The sequence below is a fragment of the Podarcis raffonei genome, chromosome 5, assembly GCF_027172205.1.
Source record: "Podarcis raffonei isolate rPodRaf1 chromosome 5, rPodRaf1.pri, whole genome shotgun sequence".
NCBI lineage: Eukaryota > Metazoa > Chordata > Lepidosauria > Squamata > Lacertidae > Podarcis > Podarcis raffonei.
This window is the reverse complement of record NC_070606.1, coordinates 19094767-19117285: the sequence shown is the minus strand read 5'-3', so window position 1 is coordinate 19117285 and position 22519 is coordinate 19094767. Positions and strand designations below refer to the sequence as shown.

Genomic DNA, 22519 nt, shown 5'->3' with positions numbered 1-22519 from the left:
GGGCAGTGAATCCTTTTCATTCTTTTGACTTTTTCCTCCATTTCCAGGTCAGTTCAGAAGAAAAGTTCCAGAGTTGAAAACGCCAATTGAATGTGTTTAGAGTACTTGTAAATGGCTGCAAGGGGAGCACTGCTCTTTAAAATATAATGCCGGCTATCTCACAGCAGGTTTGCTGGAAAAGGGATTTGCGGTTTTGCTTTAGGCTGTTGTCTTCCAGGCAGGCTTTTTGGGTTTGCAGCTGTAGCATGGCATTTAGTGTCGCTCTTGAGTTTAATTGATGATAAGTGGCATTATATGCTCCGCAAAACCCTGAAAAGATTGTACTTTCCTCTACGCTTTAACTCAGGCGCACATAATTTTTGCCATAAGAACAGAGAAGCTATTTATATGGCTAGAGATATAGATGTGAGAAAAGTAGCTTGGTAGCTTTTCTGAAGCGTGTACAATTGATTTCTGTTTATTTCCTTGCAAGAAATTGTGGATGTTGCAGTGCGTTGAAAACGTACAGCCTCTGGCCATTGGGGTTAAAATAATGATCTTAATTGCTTACAAGTGGGGTCTCCTTCCCGCACCACCAGTAGAGATATTCACAAACTCCCACTTTGCAACTTTGCAGCAATGCAAGTTTTACGCTAAGCTGTACTCATTGATGAGCGCACTTGGCTTGAGGATGAACACATTCATTTTATTTGGTCACAATCCGGAGCAAGCATGCAGGGGGTGCAGGGGGGAGATAAAGAGGAATTAAGAGGAACTCCCCAAATGTTATGCGATTACACATTAACCCAGTGGCTTTCATACTTTCCAGCTAGGTTCAGAAACACTTTTCGCATCAATATGTCTACTAAGAAACTTAAAACGATCTGCCACAGAACCTGTGTGTGTTATAGAGCATTTTGTAATAAGTTCTAGGGTGTACACTCAGTTTGCATGGGCCATTGACCAAGCTTATGGGACCACTGTATTCCTGCAGATGAACTTGGAGTATATCATTAAGTGCACCCACCCAATCCCCCCACCCCATGACTCTGCATTGCAGGAGGGAATTTGTCATGGCAGACAATGCATTTTCCAAATAAGTTTTTCCACCATTATAGTTCTTCTCATTGAAAAATCCTTGCTATGTTTCCAAGGAACCTCGGGACTCCAGAACGCAGTTTGAAAACTATTATGCTAGTCCAATAAGATTCAACTCTACAGAAGGAACTGGTGACTATAGAATTAAGTGACTTGGGCTCAGAGCCATCCCTGGGGGAGTGGGGCAAATTGGTTTCCACAGCCCCCCCCCATTTTTCAAGTGGGGAGTGCATTAATGTGGTGCCGGTGGCCACAAATAGCAGCCCTACTGCCTGGGAGGTAATCCCAAACACCCAACCAACATCTGGGCAGGACCCACACATTCACCTGGAAGTCCTTTTGCAACTCTTGAAAAAGCAGACATGGGAGGAGGGGCAGGGACCCTCTACAAAGTGCATTGAAAAGGTAACTTGCAGCACTGCAGAAGGAAGAGAATGGACTAAAACTGTAAGAACCTGTGGTCGACTACAGCTCCAACCATCCTCATTGACCACGCTGCCTGGAGCTGATGAGTGCTGGTGTCTAAGAACCAAGAGGGCTGCAGCTTCACCATCCCAGCTATACAATTTACAAATCCAATTAGCTCTTCAGAAATCAAAATTAGAATGCATCCTGCAAAACAGAAATGTTATGAATAATGGATGGAACTTAATTTACTCAAACTTGCATTGGTTAACCCCTCTTGTTCATGGATCTAAGAAGTTGGATTAAAGATGTGAGGGATCACTTTATGTGATGCATAACGTGCATTCATTGTAAAGTTGATGCCTCAGAATTTGCCTAAGGGGTGACGTGGAAGCAGGTGGAAGAGCAACATTGTGCCAGAACACAACTGAAAAACTCATTAGCACATATGAATATGGTTCATATGGCAGGGTAGGAAGGGTACACAGTGTGATTCACCCTGGAGCCCACAACCCCATAGCCACAGCCCTCTGTGGGGTAAGAGGTACACTTCAACAGTTTTCTCATCTTCCTTCTGAGCTGGATTGGAGAAGGGGAGGGCTGTCAGGGTGGTAGAATTCTAGAAACTAGCATTAAATCATTAAAGCTGGAGACTCAAGAGGGCATGATCAGTGTGGCATGTTGAGAGTGGACATTGTGGCAGATGTAGCCTGATTTTACAGGCATTTTTTTCCTGGCCTCTTTTAAATATGTGAGGATGAAACACATTATTATTATTATTATTATTATTATTATTATTATTACTATTATTATTTGGTTTTGTTTTAGTACACGAAATGCTTTGAAGGTTGTTACAAATGCTGTAGCTGTCACAGAAAATGGGCATTGTTGTTTAGTATTAAAATCATGTATTCTAGATGTGGGCATTTGTTAGTCAGTTTGCTGTAAAATGACATACTGCTGAATCTTTAAAGGGCTTCAGTTTGGAGAAGCAAAATATGATTGGGCAAATTGCTAAAATATTTAAAGTGCAGCCTGTTAAAGCTTTTACTTCGAAGAGCGTCACGTCAAAAGTTGTATGCGGTAAAAGCAAGCAATTGGCTTCCCATCCTCATGCTAGTCAGTTAGCATGGGGGTTCTGTAGCTATCCCTTCTACTCCACTGCAGATGCTAATAGAGACTCTTGTGATGTTTATTTGGAGGAAGGAATGAGGACTGGGGTGGGGCATTCATGGGCCATAAGGTGAGGGAAAGACTTGTATTTCACAAAAGGTTATTGTGAGGTTCTTTCTTCCCCTCTCAATTCCCCAAATTTAAATATAACCTCATCTTTCTGTTACTGTCTTTAAAGCAGGTGTGTCAAACCGTATTACAGGCACTGCTCCTAGTTATGGCTTCCATTGATATTAACCTTGGCATTTTTCTTCTTCCTCAGACACGACCCCTTATTAATACCTGGCAATGAACAAGTTGACAACATGGATTGCAATGTGAAAAAATACGACTCCACGGGAATGTTTCATTGGTGTCCAGCCAAGGAGATTGACAAGGTCATTTTGGTGGGTATCTGCAAGGAAGGAGCACTTCCCAAGTCGTATCATACTATCAGACTGCACTCTGTTTTGTTTATTTCCTTGCATATAACCAATCCAGTGAAAAATGAACTCCAGGATGAAGGATTTATGGACTGTAGGCTGTGTGTGCCTTAGCCAACCCATTTTCCTGACTGTTGGTAGGTCCACAGATTTTTGGGCGGCCTAGACTCCTGAGGTTTCCTGTTCCTTGTGAATATCCAACAGCCATTAGTCCCACTTTGCTGCCAGGTTCTGCTTTTCAGACTGCCTGGTGTCATAATTTACCACAGGGTTAGATTGTGCTTATCTTTAGTCCTCTACCTTCATTGCTGGGAGTAAAGAGAGAGAGGGAATTGTAAGTGCAGGTAGGAAATCAAATCTTTAGTTGTCCACATGATAATTTGAGACCATTCAATTATAGGTTTCTTAATTAAATACAAATAAGTCATTTGTTCTATGGAAAACCCATAAGGTCAAGAGATCCTTTAACGCCCATGTTTTGCCACGGGCGCTTTATAACTATGCCACTAACATGATTGAGCAACGTTGGCAATATTAAAGCCCAATTCAGAATCAACATTTTAAATGTGATTTATGAGTTAGCTGATTCATCTACAGCTAATCTGATCAATGCTGCAGCCTTGATTACCATAATGCGAACGATTATGTTACACTCAGAAATATCTGTGGGGGCCTTTGAGCTATTCTTCTGCTAAATGCTAGTTGATTGTGAAAGGAAGTTTCCATAGATACAGTGCTGAAATTCTCTTTTCAGTCCAGTCCAAGAGCAAAGGTCAAGAACTTTCGTTAGATTAAAATAAACAGGCAAAGCCTAGATGTAACAGCCGGCCTTTCAGAATCAGGTGAGAATGCAGAAGAAAATATTTCTGCCTTGCATCTCACAACAGCCAGCATGTTTATTCAGTTTTGGTAAGCTGTGTCCACAGTTTCTCACACTTGCAGGGCCATTTTAGACATTACAAGAAACATGAGGTTGCTGCTGAAAGCAGCATTTCCATGTTGAGCGCTACTCCTCTTTATGTTGTGATGTTGTGACATTATTTGCTTGCCTGTCCCTTGGGTGACTTGGAACAAGCGATTCTATACAGGTTACAGAGGCAGAAAATTCCAACACAAGAGTGCCATTTTTGGAAAGAGCCCTGTGTCTTCCGTAACATCAACTTCTGTCCTCAGCCCAACAAGCTGAAGTGTAAAGCTGCTGCTCTTGCTATCTGAGTCCTTAATTTGGGCTCTCTCCATCTTCCTTTTATTCCTTGTGGGGCCAGCCATCAAACTGACTCAACTAATTAAATATAATCAAAAGGCCTCTTCTAGTTTGTTAGGTTCAGTGAAAGTTTGTGCCGTTTATGTTCATGTGCTTGAATCAAAGAGTAGCAGCTCCACATCTCATAGACAAAACTGATGATATGTGAAATGAACTCCCTGGTGTGTCTTCACTTTGTTGTAGTTGATGCAGCTTTTTCCAGCGTCTGCTTCCTCAAGATTTCCCTGTACCACTAAATGGTGCAACCAATAATGGTGACAGCTCTGGTTTAGTCTAACGATTGGGAGACAAAACCTTGTTCCTCGGGCTCCTCAGGGAGTTTGTATAATAACCATGACATTGTCTGGAACTGCAATATTGGCATTTAAGCAATCGATAAAGCAGTCAATTCCACTGAGTAAATTGTTACGAATTTGATTCAAAACTGTTTAAATTGATATGCATTCCACAGTGTTCATTAGACCACCAGAGACAACTTTTCCTTGCGTTCTTAAATAACTGAGGGCGACAGATGTCAGCTAGAATATTTTAAATATATTTCAAACAGATATGACGCTAATGACCTTAATGTTCCACTTCAGAAAGTTTGCATGTAAAAAAAATATATGACATTGGGGGTGGCCTCCTGATCAGGATGTGACTTAACATTTATTCATTCTATTTGCACATGGAAAAGGGGTGTGTGAGTGTGAGAGAGTCTTTTCATAGCAACTCGACAAATAACAAGTTCAGCTTACTATAGTCAGCATCAGCAGTGCTAAGAACTTCCATGGACAAATATATCGACACAGGAAAAAATGTTAAAACAATGTGTGCTCATACTACACGTGATGATGGCTCTCTCATTCTGCTTTCAATCTTCTAAAGAAAAGGGAAAAAATGTTTGCCTCAATCCCTAGTTATTTCAGTTTAATTCTATAGTCTGATTATCTTTTTGGCAAGGGGTTCACATTAGAAGAGAGTGCTGCTATACCTGATTATCTTGTACGGAGTCAAAAGAATTGGTCCTTGGGGTTGGGGCTATGATCCCAATGGGAGATCCACGTCTGCCAGAGAATGGCTACAAGGAATAACCGCATGTGTAGCCAGGATTACATTTTTGTTGTTGTTGTTGCTGCAACAATTCCATCTAAGACCCAGGTTGTGTGCAACCCAGTTGCACACAATGGATGTGCATATACAATTCTATCTTGTGCATCACTTATATTTCCCAGGTCTTATTTTATATAATAAGCCTTTAAGTTAACAAAAAAAAAATATCCCTCTAAGCGGTCTACATAAAATAGTATAAAATATTGATAAGGAAATGCCAATAAAGCAAGCAGTCATTAAAAACAAGTAGACATAACAAAATTATAAAGATATAAATGAAATGAACCGTTTTAAAAGGAAATATACATAATGAATTTGCATTTCCAAGTAGGTTTGCTGAAGTAAAAAGGTTTTTAAGCAGGCTTCGTAAAAATATAACAAAGGCAGCTGCTTAATAGTAAGTGGTGGCGAGTAGGTGGTACCACACTAGAAGTCTGATTCCTCACAAATGCAAAATAAACGTTCCAAATCCCATATCCACAAATCTAAGTGATTGAATGGGCCTGCGTGGGGTAAGCCAAGCCTTTAAGTTAACTGGCCCCAAGCTGCCGAGGACTTTATATGCAGGCAACTCCCCATTTACGCAGGGGTTGTGTTCCAAGGCACCATGTGCAAGTAAGCCTGCCCCACCCGCTTCCAGTTCCGAAAGGGGGCTCCCCTGGGGTTTCAGGAATGGTTCTCTCCAAGATGCCAGGGATTTTCTGCATGCATAAAGGTAAAGGACCCCTGACAGTTAAATCCAGTCACGAACGACTCTTGGGTTGCGGCGCTCATATCGCTTTACTGGCTGAGGAAGCTTGACGTTTGTCCGCAGATAGTTTTTCCGGGTCATGTGGCCAGCATGACTAAGCTGCGTCTGGCGAAACCAGAGCAGTGCACGGAAATGCTGTTTATCTTCGCACCGGAGCGGTACCTATTTATCTACTTGCACTTTGACATGCTTTCGAACTGCTAGGTTGGCAGGAGCAGGGACCGAGCAACGGGAGCTCACCCCATCCCGGGGATTTGAACCGCCGACCTTCCGATCGGCAAGCCCTAGGCTCAGTGATTTACACCACAGCGCCACCCGCTGTATCACAAAGCTTCTAAAGGATGAGATAAAGGTGGCAAGTGCCCCATAACTGTCATTACAGCTGTAGCAGTGTTAAGCCAGGGCTTCACTGAAAATGTTTTTAGGGTAGATTTGAAGAGGGGAAGTGAGAGAGAAAGAATGCCACATAGCCCCTCCAAGAGATGGAGGAACAGAGTTACTTAATATTCAAACAGTCATATATAGCTTTGGGATAGGATTTATCTATCCTAGCCAGGCAGGAGCCACTATTACCAAGTTTTGGGACTGCCCTGTAATTGAAATCATTATCTGTACAATTTTGCGGCTGCTGATTGAGATTGAAATCATCTATTTAGTTTTGCTCTGTGTGTCTGCCAACAATGCAAATATGCGAACTGCAGTAAATAATACATAGAAATGCGGGTGCTCATGCACACACATTCCCTGGCTGGTTGCTCATTAAACTGACTAAGGCAGAAGACATGGGCTAAGGCTACTGTTTGCTGTTCTTTGCTGCCTATGCCACTCTTGTAAGGAACAAGATAACGGTGATCAATGTGGTGTTTTAGTACAGCAGCAATGGTCCATCAATTCCCATTGAATATCAGTTTGCTAGCAATAAATCATGCATTAAACCCTAAGTAATCCCACTCAATTCATAAGATTTATATTAGGGCTGATTTAGACATTTCCTTTTCTGTTGAGGGATCACACTCCTGTGAATGATTCCTATGTCTGGATATGCTTGAGAATATACTGCATGCTTGGAGTTTGTTCATCCAAAGGTGGACCCTAAAATATGTGTTTTGTAGAGCATCAACTATTGCTTGTCACATATGTCAAAGTACCCCACCCTCATCTTGCTATTCTGATGAGCCCTATTCATGTAGGCCCCCTTGAACTGAATGAGGCTTACCACCAGCAAAATAAGTATAGGAGGCCTAAATATTAAATTCGGAAAGCACGTCTCAGCTCCCAAGGCCAGACTTTACACACACACAAACACACACACACACACACTCACACTTCTTTGTTTGTTTGTTTGTTTACCCCTCCTCCTAATTGTTGTTCTTTATTGTCCTCCTTACTGACTTTGTTTTGCTTTTCCAGACTCGAAGCGAAGCAGCCATGACAGTGTTAAGTGGCCATGTGGTGGTTTGCATATTTGGTGATATGACATCAGCGCTGATTGGACTAAGGAATTTTGTGATGCCATTAAGAGCCAGCAATTTCCACTACCATGAGCTTAAGCACATTGTGTTTGTGGGCTCCCTTGAATACTTGAAGAGGGAATGGGAAACAATGCATAACTTCCCCAAACTCTCAATCTTGCCTGTAAGTCCAAAGCAGCCCATCTCTCTCTCTCTCTTTCTTTCTTTCTTTCTTTCTTTCTTTCTTTCTTTCTTTCTTTCTTTCTTTCTTTCTTTCTTTCTTATGCAGCAACTGAACAGAACCACACTGGCTTTGATCTTGGGCTTCCTCTTCTTTTAAAACTCCTATTCGGTTATAGGCCTCAGGACTTGGCCTTTCCCCTGTTTGTTGTATCTGTGAAAACTAAGCCCTGGGAGACCTTATTAGAAGAAATTTGCCGACGTGCTCAGTCCCTCGTCAAGGATGAATTTCAGCTGCTATCAAATATGTTAGCTATGTTATCTATTGAACACTTGCTTGAGTGCCCTGCATGCAGCCAATTTTGATGTTATGATTTTTTTCTGACAGCGTGACAGTCATTACTTATGGCATTATTTATGCCTATGAAACCTTTGGAAACATTTTTGTATTATTTGTCTATCTACCTAATCTATCTGCATCCATAAAGACCTTTGAAAGGCTGGCCTGCTGGCTCTGCTTTATTTAACAGCCTGACAGTGGCATTTCATCTTTTTAAGGAGGCATACAGTCAGAAGATATGAATTTCTTTTTAACACAATGAGTCCTGAACTGAAAGGGCCCCAATTCTTCACTACTGGGTGTTGCCATTTATGCCTGACTGCTAACGATAGTGCAAATTTCTATTAGGTTGCTGTTTACACCCGGCAAACAAGGTGCAAAGCAGCAAGAGAATTGCAATGATTTCCACATCAAATGCTTTACATTAATATTGTCTGTTTTCTTTTATTTCTTCTTTTGTGCCTAAAAGTAACAAGGCTTTAAACCCAGCTTGTCTATCCAAGTTGCTTGTTACTTTTCAAAGCTGCAGCTGTCATGAGTGACCTCGCTGTCCAAAAACACAAGGCAACTAATAATTACTAATGTATCGCTCTATCATGCCTCGTTTCTCCAAAGTGCTGGGCATGTCTAAATGCACATTCCTGTGCTGCATCCAGGGCGAATCGTGTCACATTTTCAGATCTGTGTTGGCCATCGACCCTCATCCATGCAACATTTGCACACCACTGTGGCTAAGAAGGAAATCATGCTAGACTGTAAACACTATACACTGGCATACATTGTGGCCTGCTGAGTGGCAGCCCCCTCAAAAACACTAACATTTGATCATGCATCAAGTGGCTCGCATTTGGCCCTTTGCTGTGGTTCATATGCATGCATATGTCATTGCATCAGGAAAGGCCCATCAAAAAATGGATGTCTGCCACTTGGAACAATAAATGCATTTCAGGGGCCGTCTCACAGGAGCCACAATGGTTTTGCGCATCCCTTATTCCCAAGTAAACATCAGTCCAAAACTTATACACATCCATAAGACAATTACATTACAAAATGTTGCTACATTCTGATGGGTAATTTTGCTCCCAGATGAGTAAGCACTGAGGCAATTCCTTTTTCTTTTTAAATGGTTCAATCACACCATTTTAAATGACAGTGTGTTGAAGTACGTGGGGTGGGGGCTGACTAGAATTACACTTTGCTGGGTATTGCTTCACCTAGTGTGTGTTTTCCTTGCATTTGTGTGTGCAGAGCATTCTTCCCCCCAGGTTTAGCATGGCCCAATATTCCAGATACTTGAACACACCCCTTGCTATGCTTGGAAGGCAAGAACTTGCCACACAAGGCTGACTGAAATCAAGGCAATTCTGAGATGCAGACAAGATGCAGAGCTCTGGCAACGTTCCTGCTTCTTGTTTGTTAGTAATAGCTTGACTGAGTATTGAGACTTAACGCTAAAATGCTGCCATCAGCAGCAACTACCCTTTAGATTAGCACATTCCTTCTATTCCCTGGCACATAGTTAGACCAGCTTAATGTCAGAGCATAAAAAAGATACTTGTTAAATAATTTCCCAAAGCTCCTTCTCAGTATTTAATTTGTTTTTTCCATTTCTTCCTCCACCTCCCTCCCCTTTTCCTCTCTCTCTCTCTCTCTGCCGAAGGGTACACCATTAAGTCGAGCTGATTTAAGGGCTGTCAACATCAACCTCTGCGACATGTGCGTAATCCTGTCAGCCAATCAGAATAATATTGATGATACTTCGCTGCAGGACAAGGAATGCATCTTGGCGTCACTCAACATCAAGTCTATGCAGTTTGATGACAGCATTGGGGTCTTGCAGGCTAATTCCCAAGGTAAGAACTGCCCTATAATACTTCTCTATAGTGCCTACAGGGGACAGGACCTGGCAGGAAGAATATCCCTCACTCAGTAATTCAAAGGGACCTTACATCAGCTTGCTTGACAGTTAAACCTGCTGATTGGTATGATGGGTTTTTAAGGGACGGTCGCAACACCACACTGTTTGCACACATACACAAAGGCAAGTTTTGGCAATCCTAGCAAGGGAACGAAAATTGACTGAGTGGTAGAATTTTATTTCATTTCACTCTCAGATGGGTGATTGCTAAATCTGTAGCATTCTGCAGCCTCCAAGTTTATAGCAATGAAGTCACATTGCTACACATCACATAGCCAGAGGTGGCTTGTCCTCACGCTGGATGCAAAATGGGATAATTGCAAATGTTCTCTGACAAGGGTGTTTGCTTTGTCCGCAAGATAGCAGCCAAGTGCCACACGGCACAATAATAACACCTTTTAAATAATGATAATACTTTTTAAAGGCAGGGGGAAAGAGAGAAAAAAAGGAGGAAAGAATGGAAAGTTTGGCTTCACAGAATGCACATGAAGATTCTCACAATTTATTTACAATTCTGCATGATTTCTACATGAATGCAGTCCTTTGTTTTTGACCCCCACACTATTCACCAATGCTTTCCCAAGGTTGGATAAAAACACTTATGAAAGCAAAACAAACACCCTATAAAATTATAATGCACAAATAAGACTGGGCATTTCCTGTGCGCTTCCTATCAGATCCCATTATTACAACACAGAAAAAAGCAAACCAATAAGAATTATGCAAAACAAGTAGAAATCTCTGTATTTTGTGCATTTCTTTTATATGTGTTTTTGTTATTACCAACCCTGCCTTGAGGTTGCCTCTGTTTTCCATCCTATGAAATGATATATATATATATTTTAAAATCTCCACCCTCTGCTAACACTCCAGAAGCAAACCCAAATATATAAGGCTCAGACTGATGTAATATATCAGAAGTGGATATAATAATTGAAGTTTTGATGAGACACCAACAATAGTAATCGTACGTAGTAATTGTTATTGTTTTCAACATCCCACTTTTATATTCAAAACAAAGTTGCTTATGGAGAGACTATCTATGCAGCACAGTAGCAAAGGCCAATACTGCTCTGTGCAACCTTATTTATTCTACTTCCTGGTTCCTATATCCTGCAGTCCCACTGAGAGGCTGTTCACAATGTAGTTGTATAGAAGGAACCACACCCTGTATGAGGCGTGGGCAGATTAGAACCCTTCCCCACCACCCAGAGGAATTTGCATTGGTATATTGAAAACCTGCCAAAACCACATAAGGAAAACTTCCTATGTGTTCTTACCCATTCTGCTGTGTTATGAGCAGCCACCAACATATCTATAAAAGGGCCCTAGGAGAAAATATAATTGCAGAGGCATAGAGGGGCATAGTCCGTCCATAATTGCGACATCCTCATAATGTGTGGGGGAGAAACGTATGTTTTGAAAAGATACCAACATCACCATCCACATGGGGATGCTTGCATTTCAGGAGGCATGAGAAGCTTTTAATGTAGTAGTAGTAGTAATAATAATAATAATAATAATAATAATAATAATAATAATAATAATAATAATTTATTATTATTTATAACCTGCCCATCTGGCTGGGTTTCCCCAGCCACTCTGGGCGGCTTCCAACAAAGTATTAAAATACAGTAGTCTGTTAAACATTAAAAGCTTCCCTAAAGAGGGCTGCCTTCAGATGTCTTCTAAAAGTCTGGTAATTGTTCTTCTCTTTGACATCTGATGGGAGGGCATTCCACAGGGCGGGAGATTTTAAACATTTTTTTTTTTTAATTTCCTCATATATATTATTCCAGAATTGTTTGATAAGTCCACACTCCCACCACATATGATACATTGTTCCAGTTTCTTTCTTATATCTCCAACAAATGTTGGTTTTAAATTTGTAAATATTTGCCAATTTGGCCAGCGTTATGTACCACTGGTATAACATTTTCATTAAATTCTCTGATTGTATAACATGCCGTAGATTTGATATCATATTTCCATAGCTTCTCCCATTGTTCCAGCTGAATTGTATAACCTATATCACGTGCCCACTTAATCATGACCTCCTTCACCCCTTCGCCCTTTAAATCCTACTCTAATAACAGATTACACATTTTTGATATATTCTTTTTAGAATTTTGTAATAATTATTTCTGTAATTTTGATTCTTCTTTTTCAAATCCTATTATTTTGTCCTGATTGAATATATGGGTGATTTGGTGATATTGCAGCCATGCCCTATTATCTGTACATACCACTTCAACATTAGGAATGCTTGAGGAATTGATTCTTTGTGACTAGCCTGATTTGCACCTCTGAGGCTAACGTGCCAATCAGAACACAGTTAATTTTTGGATTTCGCATTTTGATGCAGTTCTCCACTTAAACCAATGTACAAAACTACATATCTTACAATAAACAGTTAAGAAATATTGACTTTGGGAGAAAACAAATTCAGGACAGTGCGTTGAGTGAAAAGATATATTTAAATATGAATTTTCATACAGATCCTTTGAATTTATAAACTTCACTGTAATACCTAAGATTTATATGTGGAACTGAGAGAGGCCAGAAACAGACTGTTCTGTTGATCTACAGACAATCTGTTCCTAGGTCACAGTTTTTAAGAGGGCCTAGGCAACAGTTCATGCTCAAAATTGGGAACAAGCAGTAAGCCATTTGGCTCTGAGTGGGAATGGTGCTGAGATACTTACTCTTTAAAATTCCAAAGTACCCAGTAAGGAAACACTTAGCTTCATGGAGGTTTGTGCCACTTACGTGTGCACTACTTCTGATCTCGTTATTGTGCTTTCACAACAGAACAGTAGATTTTCTTGAAGGATCTTAAATACCACGGTTCACATTGTCAAAAGCAATTAGATCAAAGGGGTGGCATAAACTTTGCTGCAAATTGTATTTGGAGTGACAGTTTTCTCTGTGAGATGCAGTTTTAGTGTAGAACCCAGCAAAAAGCCCTTCTGCGCAAGCCCTGGTTTAATATTAATGTCAATGGGGGGCTTGCTCAGAAGAGCTCCCCCCCTCCCCACAGATCCTGTCCTTAATATACAGGAAGCACAGTGGCTGCGGCAGCAGCAATATATATATGGTGATCCGATTTCTGCTGATCAGCAAAGAGTGCCTCCACTTTGCAGCTCCTTACTGGCGACTAAGTGCTTTTATTTACAGAGCCGGCTGTCACTTTCCTTTTGCTTAAAAGTTTGTGCATTATTTATCCTGGGAAAACATTTCAATTCACATCATTTGGTACAAACCCTGACCCATCGCTAGGCATAGCTTTCTGCTTTGAAATGCAGGGAAGCTGAAATTGCACCAAAAGCAGTGGCAGTGACCATTGTAGGGCCACCTCCTCCTTATTCTTTCTCTCCAAGCTTCTATGCTTTTAACAGCAGATTGACACCCATAAATATTTTTAGACAGAACCTGGAAAAGCCTCACCTGCTTGTTTTCTGTAGAGAATAACATTGGTGGCAGTCCTCTGGCCATATGAACCTGAGGGTTTACTCACGTGTACATCTACAAATAGAGAAAGAGAGATCAAACTCAAATGAGTTGATGAGCCAAGCAGTCCACCTGATAGGTTATACCACAAGCCAATTTTTCACTGACAGTACATCAGTTTTGTTGAAAGGTATCAGGAGGAAGCAGCAGAGCTAGTGGTTAATTTCTGTCCCTCGCTATCGAATCTCAATGTGCTGTCCTTGATAGTTTTGATTCCTCAAATCCTATTGCAGCCGGCCTTCCCTCTAGCTTTTCACCACTTTTTCTAAGGGACAAACTCAATGTTACATCGGAGATACATCAACAGTCTCCCAAGCGTTTTTCTTTTATGGAACAGCTGCCCTGGGAGGCTGCCGTTTTAAGCAGAATAAAGGGGGGGGGGCGGCGAGAGTCTCCTAGTCTACAGAAGACAGTTCCTATCTGCCTGGTCCAAAGCCACATAAAAGATAAAGACCCCTAAGAAGTTGAGAACAGGGACATTGAAGTTTGCCCAGTTAGCACCTAGCCAGCAAAGTGAGCTGCCATACCTGCTCACCTGGTCACAGCCCTCCCCACTATTGTATTGAAATGTATCCTATTTCAATTACAGCTATCATTTAATAATATGCACTTTTTTGTTTATATATTTATTTATAAATTAGCATATGTAAAGCTGTATACTTTTTTGCAGGGGTTTTTTTTGGGGGGGAGCATGTCTCCTGCCACTTATCTATTCCAAATCACCTGCCCCAGCTGTAGGAGAGAAGGATATGGAAATACAGGATCCCACCCCAGCCTTCTAATGAGCAAGAAGGACATAGGGAGAGATGGATTTTGACTGAGCAAGGAGCTGAATGGTTAATCAACCTCTCCACTCCTGCCCTCAGTCATATCTTCAAAGGCTGCTTTTCAATAAAACAAAACACCTGTCTGGAGATTGTTCACTTGGGTGTCACACAGGGTCGAGGACCCTTAGACTCATGGGCCAAATGCAATTCCAAGCTGCTCTGCCTGGCCCTGGGGCTTCTCCCCACACCACCCACTCCCTAGTCTGTACCCCTACCGGTATTCTTCTTGAGTGTTTTCGCCTGGCTGGAATGTGTCCTTGAGCTCTGATAATAACTCTTGCTTGCCTGGCTGCAGGATTAAAATAGTTCTGATGCTGTTCTGAATACCATTTCCTTCCTCCTCCTTTGCCTGCATATTTTTTGCCAATTACATCACAACACGTCATTGTGATGTGAGGTCACCTGATGTGAGGACTCCATAGCAACTTGTAAACAAAGAGTAGTGGGCAAACTAAGCTGAAGACTGTGAGGGCAAAGGAGGAGGGAGATGGTGCCCAGAAGTAGCCACTAAGAGAGGGAACAAATGGGTGCCAAATAGCATTCAAATAACGCTGATGTTAAGTGTGAGTATTTTGCAGTAAGTTGGCAGCACTAAATGTGCTATTTTCAATGAAATATCAAAATCTGAGAATATTTGCTCCCAAGTATTTATAAGATTTTCTCTAGGTTTGAAGCATTTAATGATTCTAAAAAGCATTGCATAGACTGAACTGGTGAACTGGTATCAGAGTTCTTTGGCTTCCATGGATATTCTTTAGATGTTTCACTGAGGAATTTCAAAGAAATTTTCTTCTTGCTTTGACTTTATTTAAAATTCCAGTAGAAACAGTTTTCCTGCCCCTGCTGGGTTACTCACCCTCCTCTGCTTGTTTATATCCCCCCTTTTTTTGGCTAAATGAAGGCAGAGGTGTGCCTATACGTGCACCCTGACAAGTTAAACTGCTTTTATATGGATTGCTGGGTACATTATATTCTTTCATGATAGTGAGGGAATCTGTCCCAACCATAATTTGTCAGTTTCACCTCTGTTAAACCAGCCCAAAGTTAGCTGGGTTGCCATCAACTGTTTCAACAGCTGTTTATAATCTTAACAGTTTATTCTGAGGCGGTAAATCATTGTCAAAGCCAAACAGTCATTTCAAAGACGTTTTATAAAGAACAACAGGGTTTCTTCAGGCTTTTCAAATGAGCATTAAGGAACGAACACCTTTGAAACTGAGAAGATCAACTAAGCAAACTTAAAACATACAGTCCCATCTCCTATTTAAAATCACTTCACCCTTGGTAAAAATCACCCTTTGTAACATGTTTGAGAAGCGGGGTCCCAAAGACTAATAAATAGGTTGTGTGTGTTTTTAAGTGGCTAATTATTTCAAAAGTTAATGAGCAACATTCAACAGAAGAGCTGAGTATCCACAGATTGGACTGTTGAAGCATTTTCTTTGCTGATTTATGAGGGACAGCAGAACATCAGGAACTGCGAGGATTGCTGGTGGCCTTCGACATTTGCTCCAAATAGTTATCTGCTTTAACTATAGATTTTGTAGATAGAAAACATGGCCCAGAATCAGTCAGTTACCAAGATAATAATAATAATAATAATAATAATAATAATAATAATAATAATGTATGAATTGCCTTTTAAATGTCTCTCAAGATGATTTTCAAACATAATACAAACAGCAAATAATAGTTTTTAAAACTGGAAAAAACCTGAAAATAGGTTTTTAAACAATACACAATAAACAATGTAGCTTTCCAACAGGTTCTAGTTTGAGCAATCTTGAGAAAAAGGCAACGATCCAATAAAGATAATTGCACTTAAACTGAAAATACACATGCCACACAGTTGCATGTTTGTTTTACACAGGATTTTTAAAAATGAAACACAGCTATGGCAGGTCACAGTCATTAGCATAGCTGTCAACGTTTCCCTTTTTTAAAGGGAAATTCCCTTATTCCGAATAGGATTCCTCACAAGAAAAGGGAAAAGTTGACAGCTATGGTCATTGGGGAGGGGGAGGATTTACTTAACCCTTTTCCCTTGGCTGGTTTTTCCCCCTGCTCAAAAGCATACAAATACCCCAACTGCAAACATTTGTCCACAATGGAAGTTTATTTTGATTCAAACTGCATGCAAGTGTGTGAGTCCTTTCCACAGAATCAGCATCCTTGAGGTGCCATTTCTTAAGTGGGCAAGGCCAGGCCTTTTACTCTGCTCTAAATTTTCACAGCCAAACGGAGGCTTAGGCCTGATTCACACTTGTCCCTTAGTTGATTCCTGTATACTTAATTGCCGGCAACAGCATGTGTGAACTGACTCTTTGTGAAGATAACTGAGTTTGAAGGGACATACGCATTCCATCTATATTGTAAATATGCCTGGTGGCCCATTCATATGTGCAAGTATCATTTGATACATTGCTGTCAATTGGTGCTGGCCATGCCTGCATGGTCAACAATTTTTAGGGGAAGGGGTTATCAATATATGATAAAATTTCTTGTTTATCAGATGGTGCAATATTAGGAAACTGAAAGTTTGAAGTATATTGTATGCACTGCAGAATAATGTTGTCAAAAATATAGTGCTTACCACTTTTCTTTTTTTAGTAGTCCCTCTTTAAATTTCTTGTGTGTCTTTGCTTCTTCTCGAACCTGCTGATACTTGCCGCAACGGACCAAATCCAAAACATCACACAAACACCTCAATTAAAACAGAATATGCATGGTAGCTTCTTGTCAAACACATAAAGGCAATTATTATACATAACTGTTTAGGAATTTATATGTATAAATAAGAATAAATTTATATGTATAAATTCCTAAACAGTTAAGTATAATAATTGCCTTTATGTGGTGGATTTGCCTCTGAGTCGTAACTCTGAATATTCAGTCCAATAATTTTATTTTATCATCTAATGATTTAAGCTGTGATTTTGAATACTGCATAATAAGAACAATGCATGTCATTAAAAACTGATTCTCAGACAATAAAAACACCTTATGGCTTTGAACAGTTCTGAAGCTGAGTGGGAGGAGAAAGAGAGACAGAGCAGTAACATTTTTTTCCAAAGGCATTATAAGACAGATTGCAACATAACAGTTCATGTGTAGTTCAGCCTTGCAATGTTCAGAGAATGGTTTTCTGAATTGACTTCAACTTATGGGATTTTCTCCTGGGAACTGTATTTTAGCCACATAGGTGATCTTGTTGCGAGGTCCATTTTCAATTTTTGTAATGGGACCTGGGACAAGATGGTGTAAAATAGAGAAATAAATAGAGAAAAATAGAAAATGAATTTGGGGTTAGACAAACCTATGCCAGCAGTGACTCTAGCACCAGCAGTGTAATATTGGCATAATGTAGTTGAGATCCTATGAGGTCCCAGCAGTGAGGTTGACAATAAAATTATACCAGTTTAAACAGATAACACAGCAACCCTGACATCATTTCCATAGCATATCACACACACTCCTCCCAATCCTAGGTGCTGTTGTAGAAAGGTGCTGGGAATTGCAGCTTTGTGAGGGGTAAACTACAGTTCCCTATATTCTTTGGTGGGGGATGTGCTTTAATTGTGATCTAAAGGTTTGGTTTGTGGGCACCTTGTGGAAGGTGTCGGGTTTTTTTTATAGATTATTTGACCTCATGGCATCACTACCACAGTTACTGCAGAACTCTTGGCATAAATGCATGATAGGTGGTGTGCCAAACACAAGTGAATTAGCCATGCCTCTGCTAGCTTACAACACAGAATTGAACAACGCAGTGGTACCTCGGGTTACATACGCTTCAGGTTACATATGCTTCAGGTTACAGACTCCGCTAACCCAGAAATATTGCCTCGGGTCAAGAACTTTGCTTCAGGATGAGAACAGAAATTGTGCAGCAGCAGCGCAGCGGCAGCAGAAGGCCCTATTAGCTAAAGTGGTGCTTCAGGTTAAGAACAGTTTCAGGTTAAGAACAGACCTCCAAAACGAATTAAGTACTTAACCCGAGATACCACTGTAAGCCAGGGAAAGCCTTGTAAGCAGTAACAAGGCAGAGTTATCTTCAGCAAAAGTAGCCAGGGGTGGGGGGACATAGTGCCGAGATGCCTTTCTTTAAGGCCTTTAAGGCCTAGCTTTTGAAAAAGTAGATAGAGGGGAGAGCTGCTCCCAACATGGCAGAATGGGCCACTTCATGCTAGCTTCCAGACTGGGATCCAACCACCAGACTCCTGGGGAATCCACCTTCCCCATTTAACAGTGGATTGGTCTTTAGCCAGCATTTACGTTAAGCCGAGTTTCTGTTAACCAAGAATCTAAAATGGCAGTATGAAGCGAGTTTCATACCCTGTGTAAAGAGAAACAAAAATGTCGGAGGGAAGGGAATGTGCATGGCTGCAGCTGGCTCCTCGGCTAACAGGGTGGCCACACGGTTTCTGCACTGCTTTAGTTGTGTGGAGGAGAAGAGAACCAAGGGTCCTGAAAACAGATGGGCTTGTATGAAAATAGCTGGTTCAGTTAGAGGCACCTTTCTCATCTGCCACCACAGCTTCTCTGCTCCTAATTAAAGTCAAGCCAGCTCTGGCCAAATGAACGAGCTGAAAATGGGTAGAGGAGGGATATAATCTACTGCTAAGCATATGGTGGTATACATTAACTGCAAACATAAATAATTGTAGCAGAGAAACAAATTATGGCTCCTTTGTATTATTATTTGTTGTTCTGCATCTCAAAAGGAAAGCAAAACCTTTTAATATGCAGGTGTGTGCATATATGTATATGTATATATATATATATGTGTGTGTGTATATATATATATATATATATATATATATATATATATATATATATAACCTGATACTGAGAAATAAAATTTACACACACACACACACACACACACACACACACACACACCCTCTCTTTATGAGCATTAATTATATACCAGGCAAGGAAGCAATTGCCTCTGTGTTATGAAATATTAAATCAAAATGCTTCCTGTTTCCCAGATGTCCCAGAGATAAATACAGCAGTATTTTGAAGCCCCTCCCGGAGCTGTTTTGCCTGCAAATTTATAGTTTTGTCTCCATTTTCCGAAAACCCTGTTTTATGTGAAGTATAGCACTCTTGGTAGTTTTTAAGGAGCAAATTCCTCTGGAGTGCCCTGTGCAGGCAACAATTCTCATGCAGATGGCTCACAAGGGAACCGAAGTCGAGAGGCTCCTTTAAGATGACAAATGGGTTGAAAGTGTTATTGTCTTTGATTGCATGCCTTACATCATCTGTATGTCGGAATAAGAGGGCTATGCTTTATCTTTAGCCATTTTATAAATATTTAAGCCCTTATAGTTGCCTAAAGATATTAAAGCATATTTTTACAGGATTTGGAATATAAATATTATATGTAGTACCAAAGATACCAAAGTGGTTTTAATGAATTCATAATTTTCTGTTCACTTTTTATTGGAATGTGGTTTATGTTCCAAAAGATCCATTTAAAGAACAGGACACTGCTCAGTTCCCAGACAACATATTAACTGATGGTAAATGTTATTGGAGCTGTTTTAAAATTATGGTAGGAAAGTTATAATAAAAGGAGGACCGGGAATTCCAAGACGTTCTCTCTCAATCTCCTTGTTTTAACAAATGCAGCTAAATCACACAGAGGCATAAACTCTCCATCTAATACTACTAAATACCTTGACTTGGAAGTAAGAGTGCTGCATCTGATGGAATTTACTTCTATGTGAATATAGGGAACAGCTTTGTGCTGTTCAATACAGTGAGACCTCTGAATAAGTCATTTTTTTGGGGGGGTGTCGATCTATAACCTGCCTGTGTTGAGGCAGACAAGTCAAATTTAGACCTGATTCATCAGCATTATCTTTATACAACTAAAATTGACACACATTTCATTAATGCTGGGCTTTAGCACAGAACCAAATCATATTTTCAGATGTCTAGCTATTGTCACAGCCGGCTGCAAATCTTTTCAGTTTTCAATAAAATGTAGAGAGTTTCCTCTTTAATATTTCACAAAGTTTCACTGGTTCCCAGTGGGAGCCTATTCTGGGTAATGCTTGCTAATTATCAACAACAAAACTAGACCTACAAAGCTGGCAAATTACCTGACCCTTTACATTTTAATGAGACAACAAGGGTTTCACGAAGTGATGTTGTTTCAGTGGTTAATGGTGTCAGCAATGTTGTAATTGTAGGTTGAGGCACATTAGCTGAACAACCCCCGAGTAAGAAGAGGGTTCTCTCAACAGGCCCTTTAGAGAATAGGACTAGGTATTATCATTAAGCCTGTGTCGTTTGCATGCCGCTAATCACTTACTTTATTATCTTGTGTATCCATTGTCTTTCTTTAATTGCTCTTTAAATTAAAATTAAAAATAGTTCCAATGCCCACAGCGGCTGTGATAGTATCTTGATTATGAAGATAGCTTCGACAAAATGGAACATATCGATAATATATTACAGGATTATGAGAGAAGTTTGATGTTATGGCTGATATCCGGCAGCCCCCCGAGCATAATTCCAGGATATTTCCTTGCTTTGGCACATATTGTTTGTTTAATAAATGGTTATTTATGTGCATTTAGGCAATTACTTTAGGAAAGTTCATGAATTTAAAAATACAGTGTTTTCTCTTTGGCTTAGAAGGTTGTGCCTCCAAAGGAATGTTAACTTCAAGATGTTCCCAATGTATAATGGGAGGAACAAAGGGCTAGAGTTTTGTTGTGTCCATGTTAATATTTTAGTGCACAACTGGCAGTGATGCTGCATGGCATCCCATCCATGTGGCATTCATTTAGTGCACTGACCAAATGCTGGTCAATTCTGAATTCTTTTATAGCTGGCATGGGGAATATCTGGCCCACTGTTGTCTGCTAGGCCTCCCCATTTGGCCCACAAGGCCATTTTGGCAAAGCAACATGCATCTGCCCTAGACCTGACGTTGCACTGATACCAGGTGTGGGCAGGGGTGCCAAAAGGCTTTACTGGGCCCACTATACTGTATGTACAGTGGTGCCTCGCAAGACGAAAAGAATCCGTTCCGCGAGTCTCTTCGTCTTGCAGTTTTTTCGCCTTGCGAAGCAAGCCCATTAGCGGCTTAGCGCTATTAGCGGCTTAGCGGATCAGCTGATAAGCGGCTTAGCGGATCAGCTGATAAGCGGCTTAGCAATCAGCTGTTAAGCGGCTTAGCGGATCAGCTGTTAAGCGGCTTAGCGGATCAGCTGTTAAGCAGCTTAGCGGATCAGCTGATAAGCAGCTTAGCAGCTTGGGAAAAAGGCGGGAAAAGGAAAAAAACCCGCAGGAACTCGCAAGACATTTTCGTCTTGCGAAGCAAGCCCATAGGAAATTCGTTTTGCGAAGCACCTCCAAAACGGAAAACCCTTTCGTCTAGCGGGTTTTCCATCTTGCGAGACATTCGTCTTGCGGGGCACCACTGTAGATTGGGTCTTCTGCTGCATTCGCCAAAGAGGACACATATTTGCCTAACATTTATGTATACTTTATGTGGCATGCAAGTCTGTACCTTCTTTCTCAGGTGGCAGTGGAACACTCAAAAATAAACCAGGGGTCACACGCAAGTAATAAGAAGCCCAACAGACAGAATATCAACAGGTGGAGCATTCCCTAAAATTGTGGTTGCATACTGCAAAAGGCACATATCTCGTAAGGGCACGAGAGCCCTGCTCTCCTCCAACGCCTACCCTAAGCCATAAAAATAATCCCAAGTTTCATGCATTGTAAGCAAGTTGTGTTGTTGTAGGTCTGACTATGCTACATTCACTGTAAGACCAGGTGTGACATTTCAGATGGAGGGGATCAAAAGTAATTTACGATTTATGGCAGTTCTGTTCAGATGATCATGATTGGGATAAATTCAAGATTTAATTAAAGCAAGCACAGAATAGATTTGTTGTGGTTATTTATTAATACTTAATAATAACTCCAACATCCCTCCCATTTTTGAGCAAAAATATTGAAATCCCTACTCAGCCATGAAGCTATTTTGGTGTTCCTGGGGCCATCACTATCTGTAAGCCTCATCTAACTCACAAGGTTGTGCAGATATAATAGCAAGGCGGAGAAACCTGTGTATGCAGAAGT

General features: G+C 40.7%; 1 protein-coding gene and 1 long non-coding RNA gene across 20 annotated transcripts in view; one reads left to right on the top strand and one right to left on the bottom strand.

Annotated features, from left to right (window-relative positions):
* The window catches only part of KCNMA1 (potassium calcium-activated channel subfamily M alpha 1), a 536674-nt gene that overhangs the window by 477782 nt on the left and 36373 nt on the right, over window positions 1-22519 (top strand). For all 19 annotated transcript variants that reach the window (XM_053388116.1, XM_053388113.1, XM_053388117.1 and 16 more), the window contains 3 exons: window positions 2918-3041; window positions 7595-7819; window positions 9816-10008. In XM_053388116.1, the coding sequence (XP_053244091.1) occupies window positions 2918-3041; window positions 7595-7819; window positions 9816-10008 (542 nt within the window). The remainder of the gene's footprint in view (window positions 1-2917; window positions 3042-7594; window positions 7820-9815; window positions 10009-22519) is intronic.
* LOC128413736 (uncharacterized) lies at window positions 1543-14968 on the bottom strand. Its single transcript, XR_008330422.1, has 3 exons — window positions 14626-14968; window positions 13521-13598; window positions 1543-1689 (listed from the first exon to the last, which is right to left on the bottom strand). It is a non-coding gene; the product is annotated as an uncharacterized LOC128413736 (long non-coding RNA).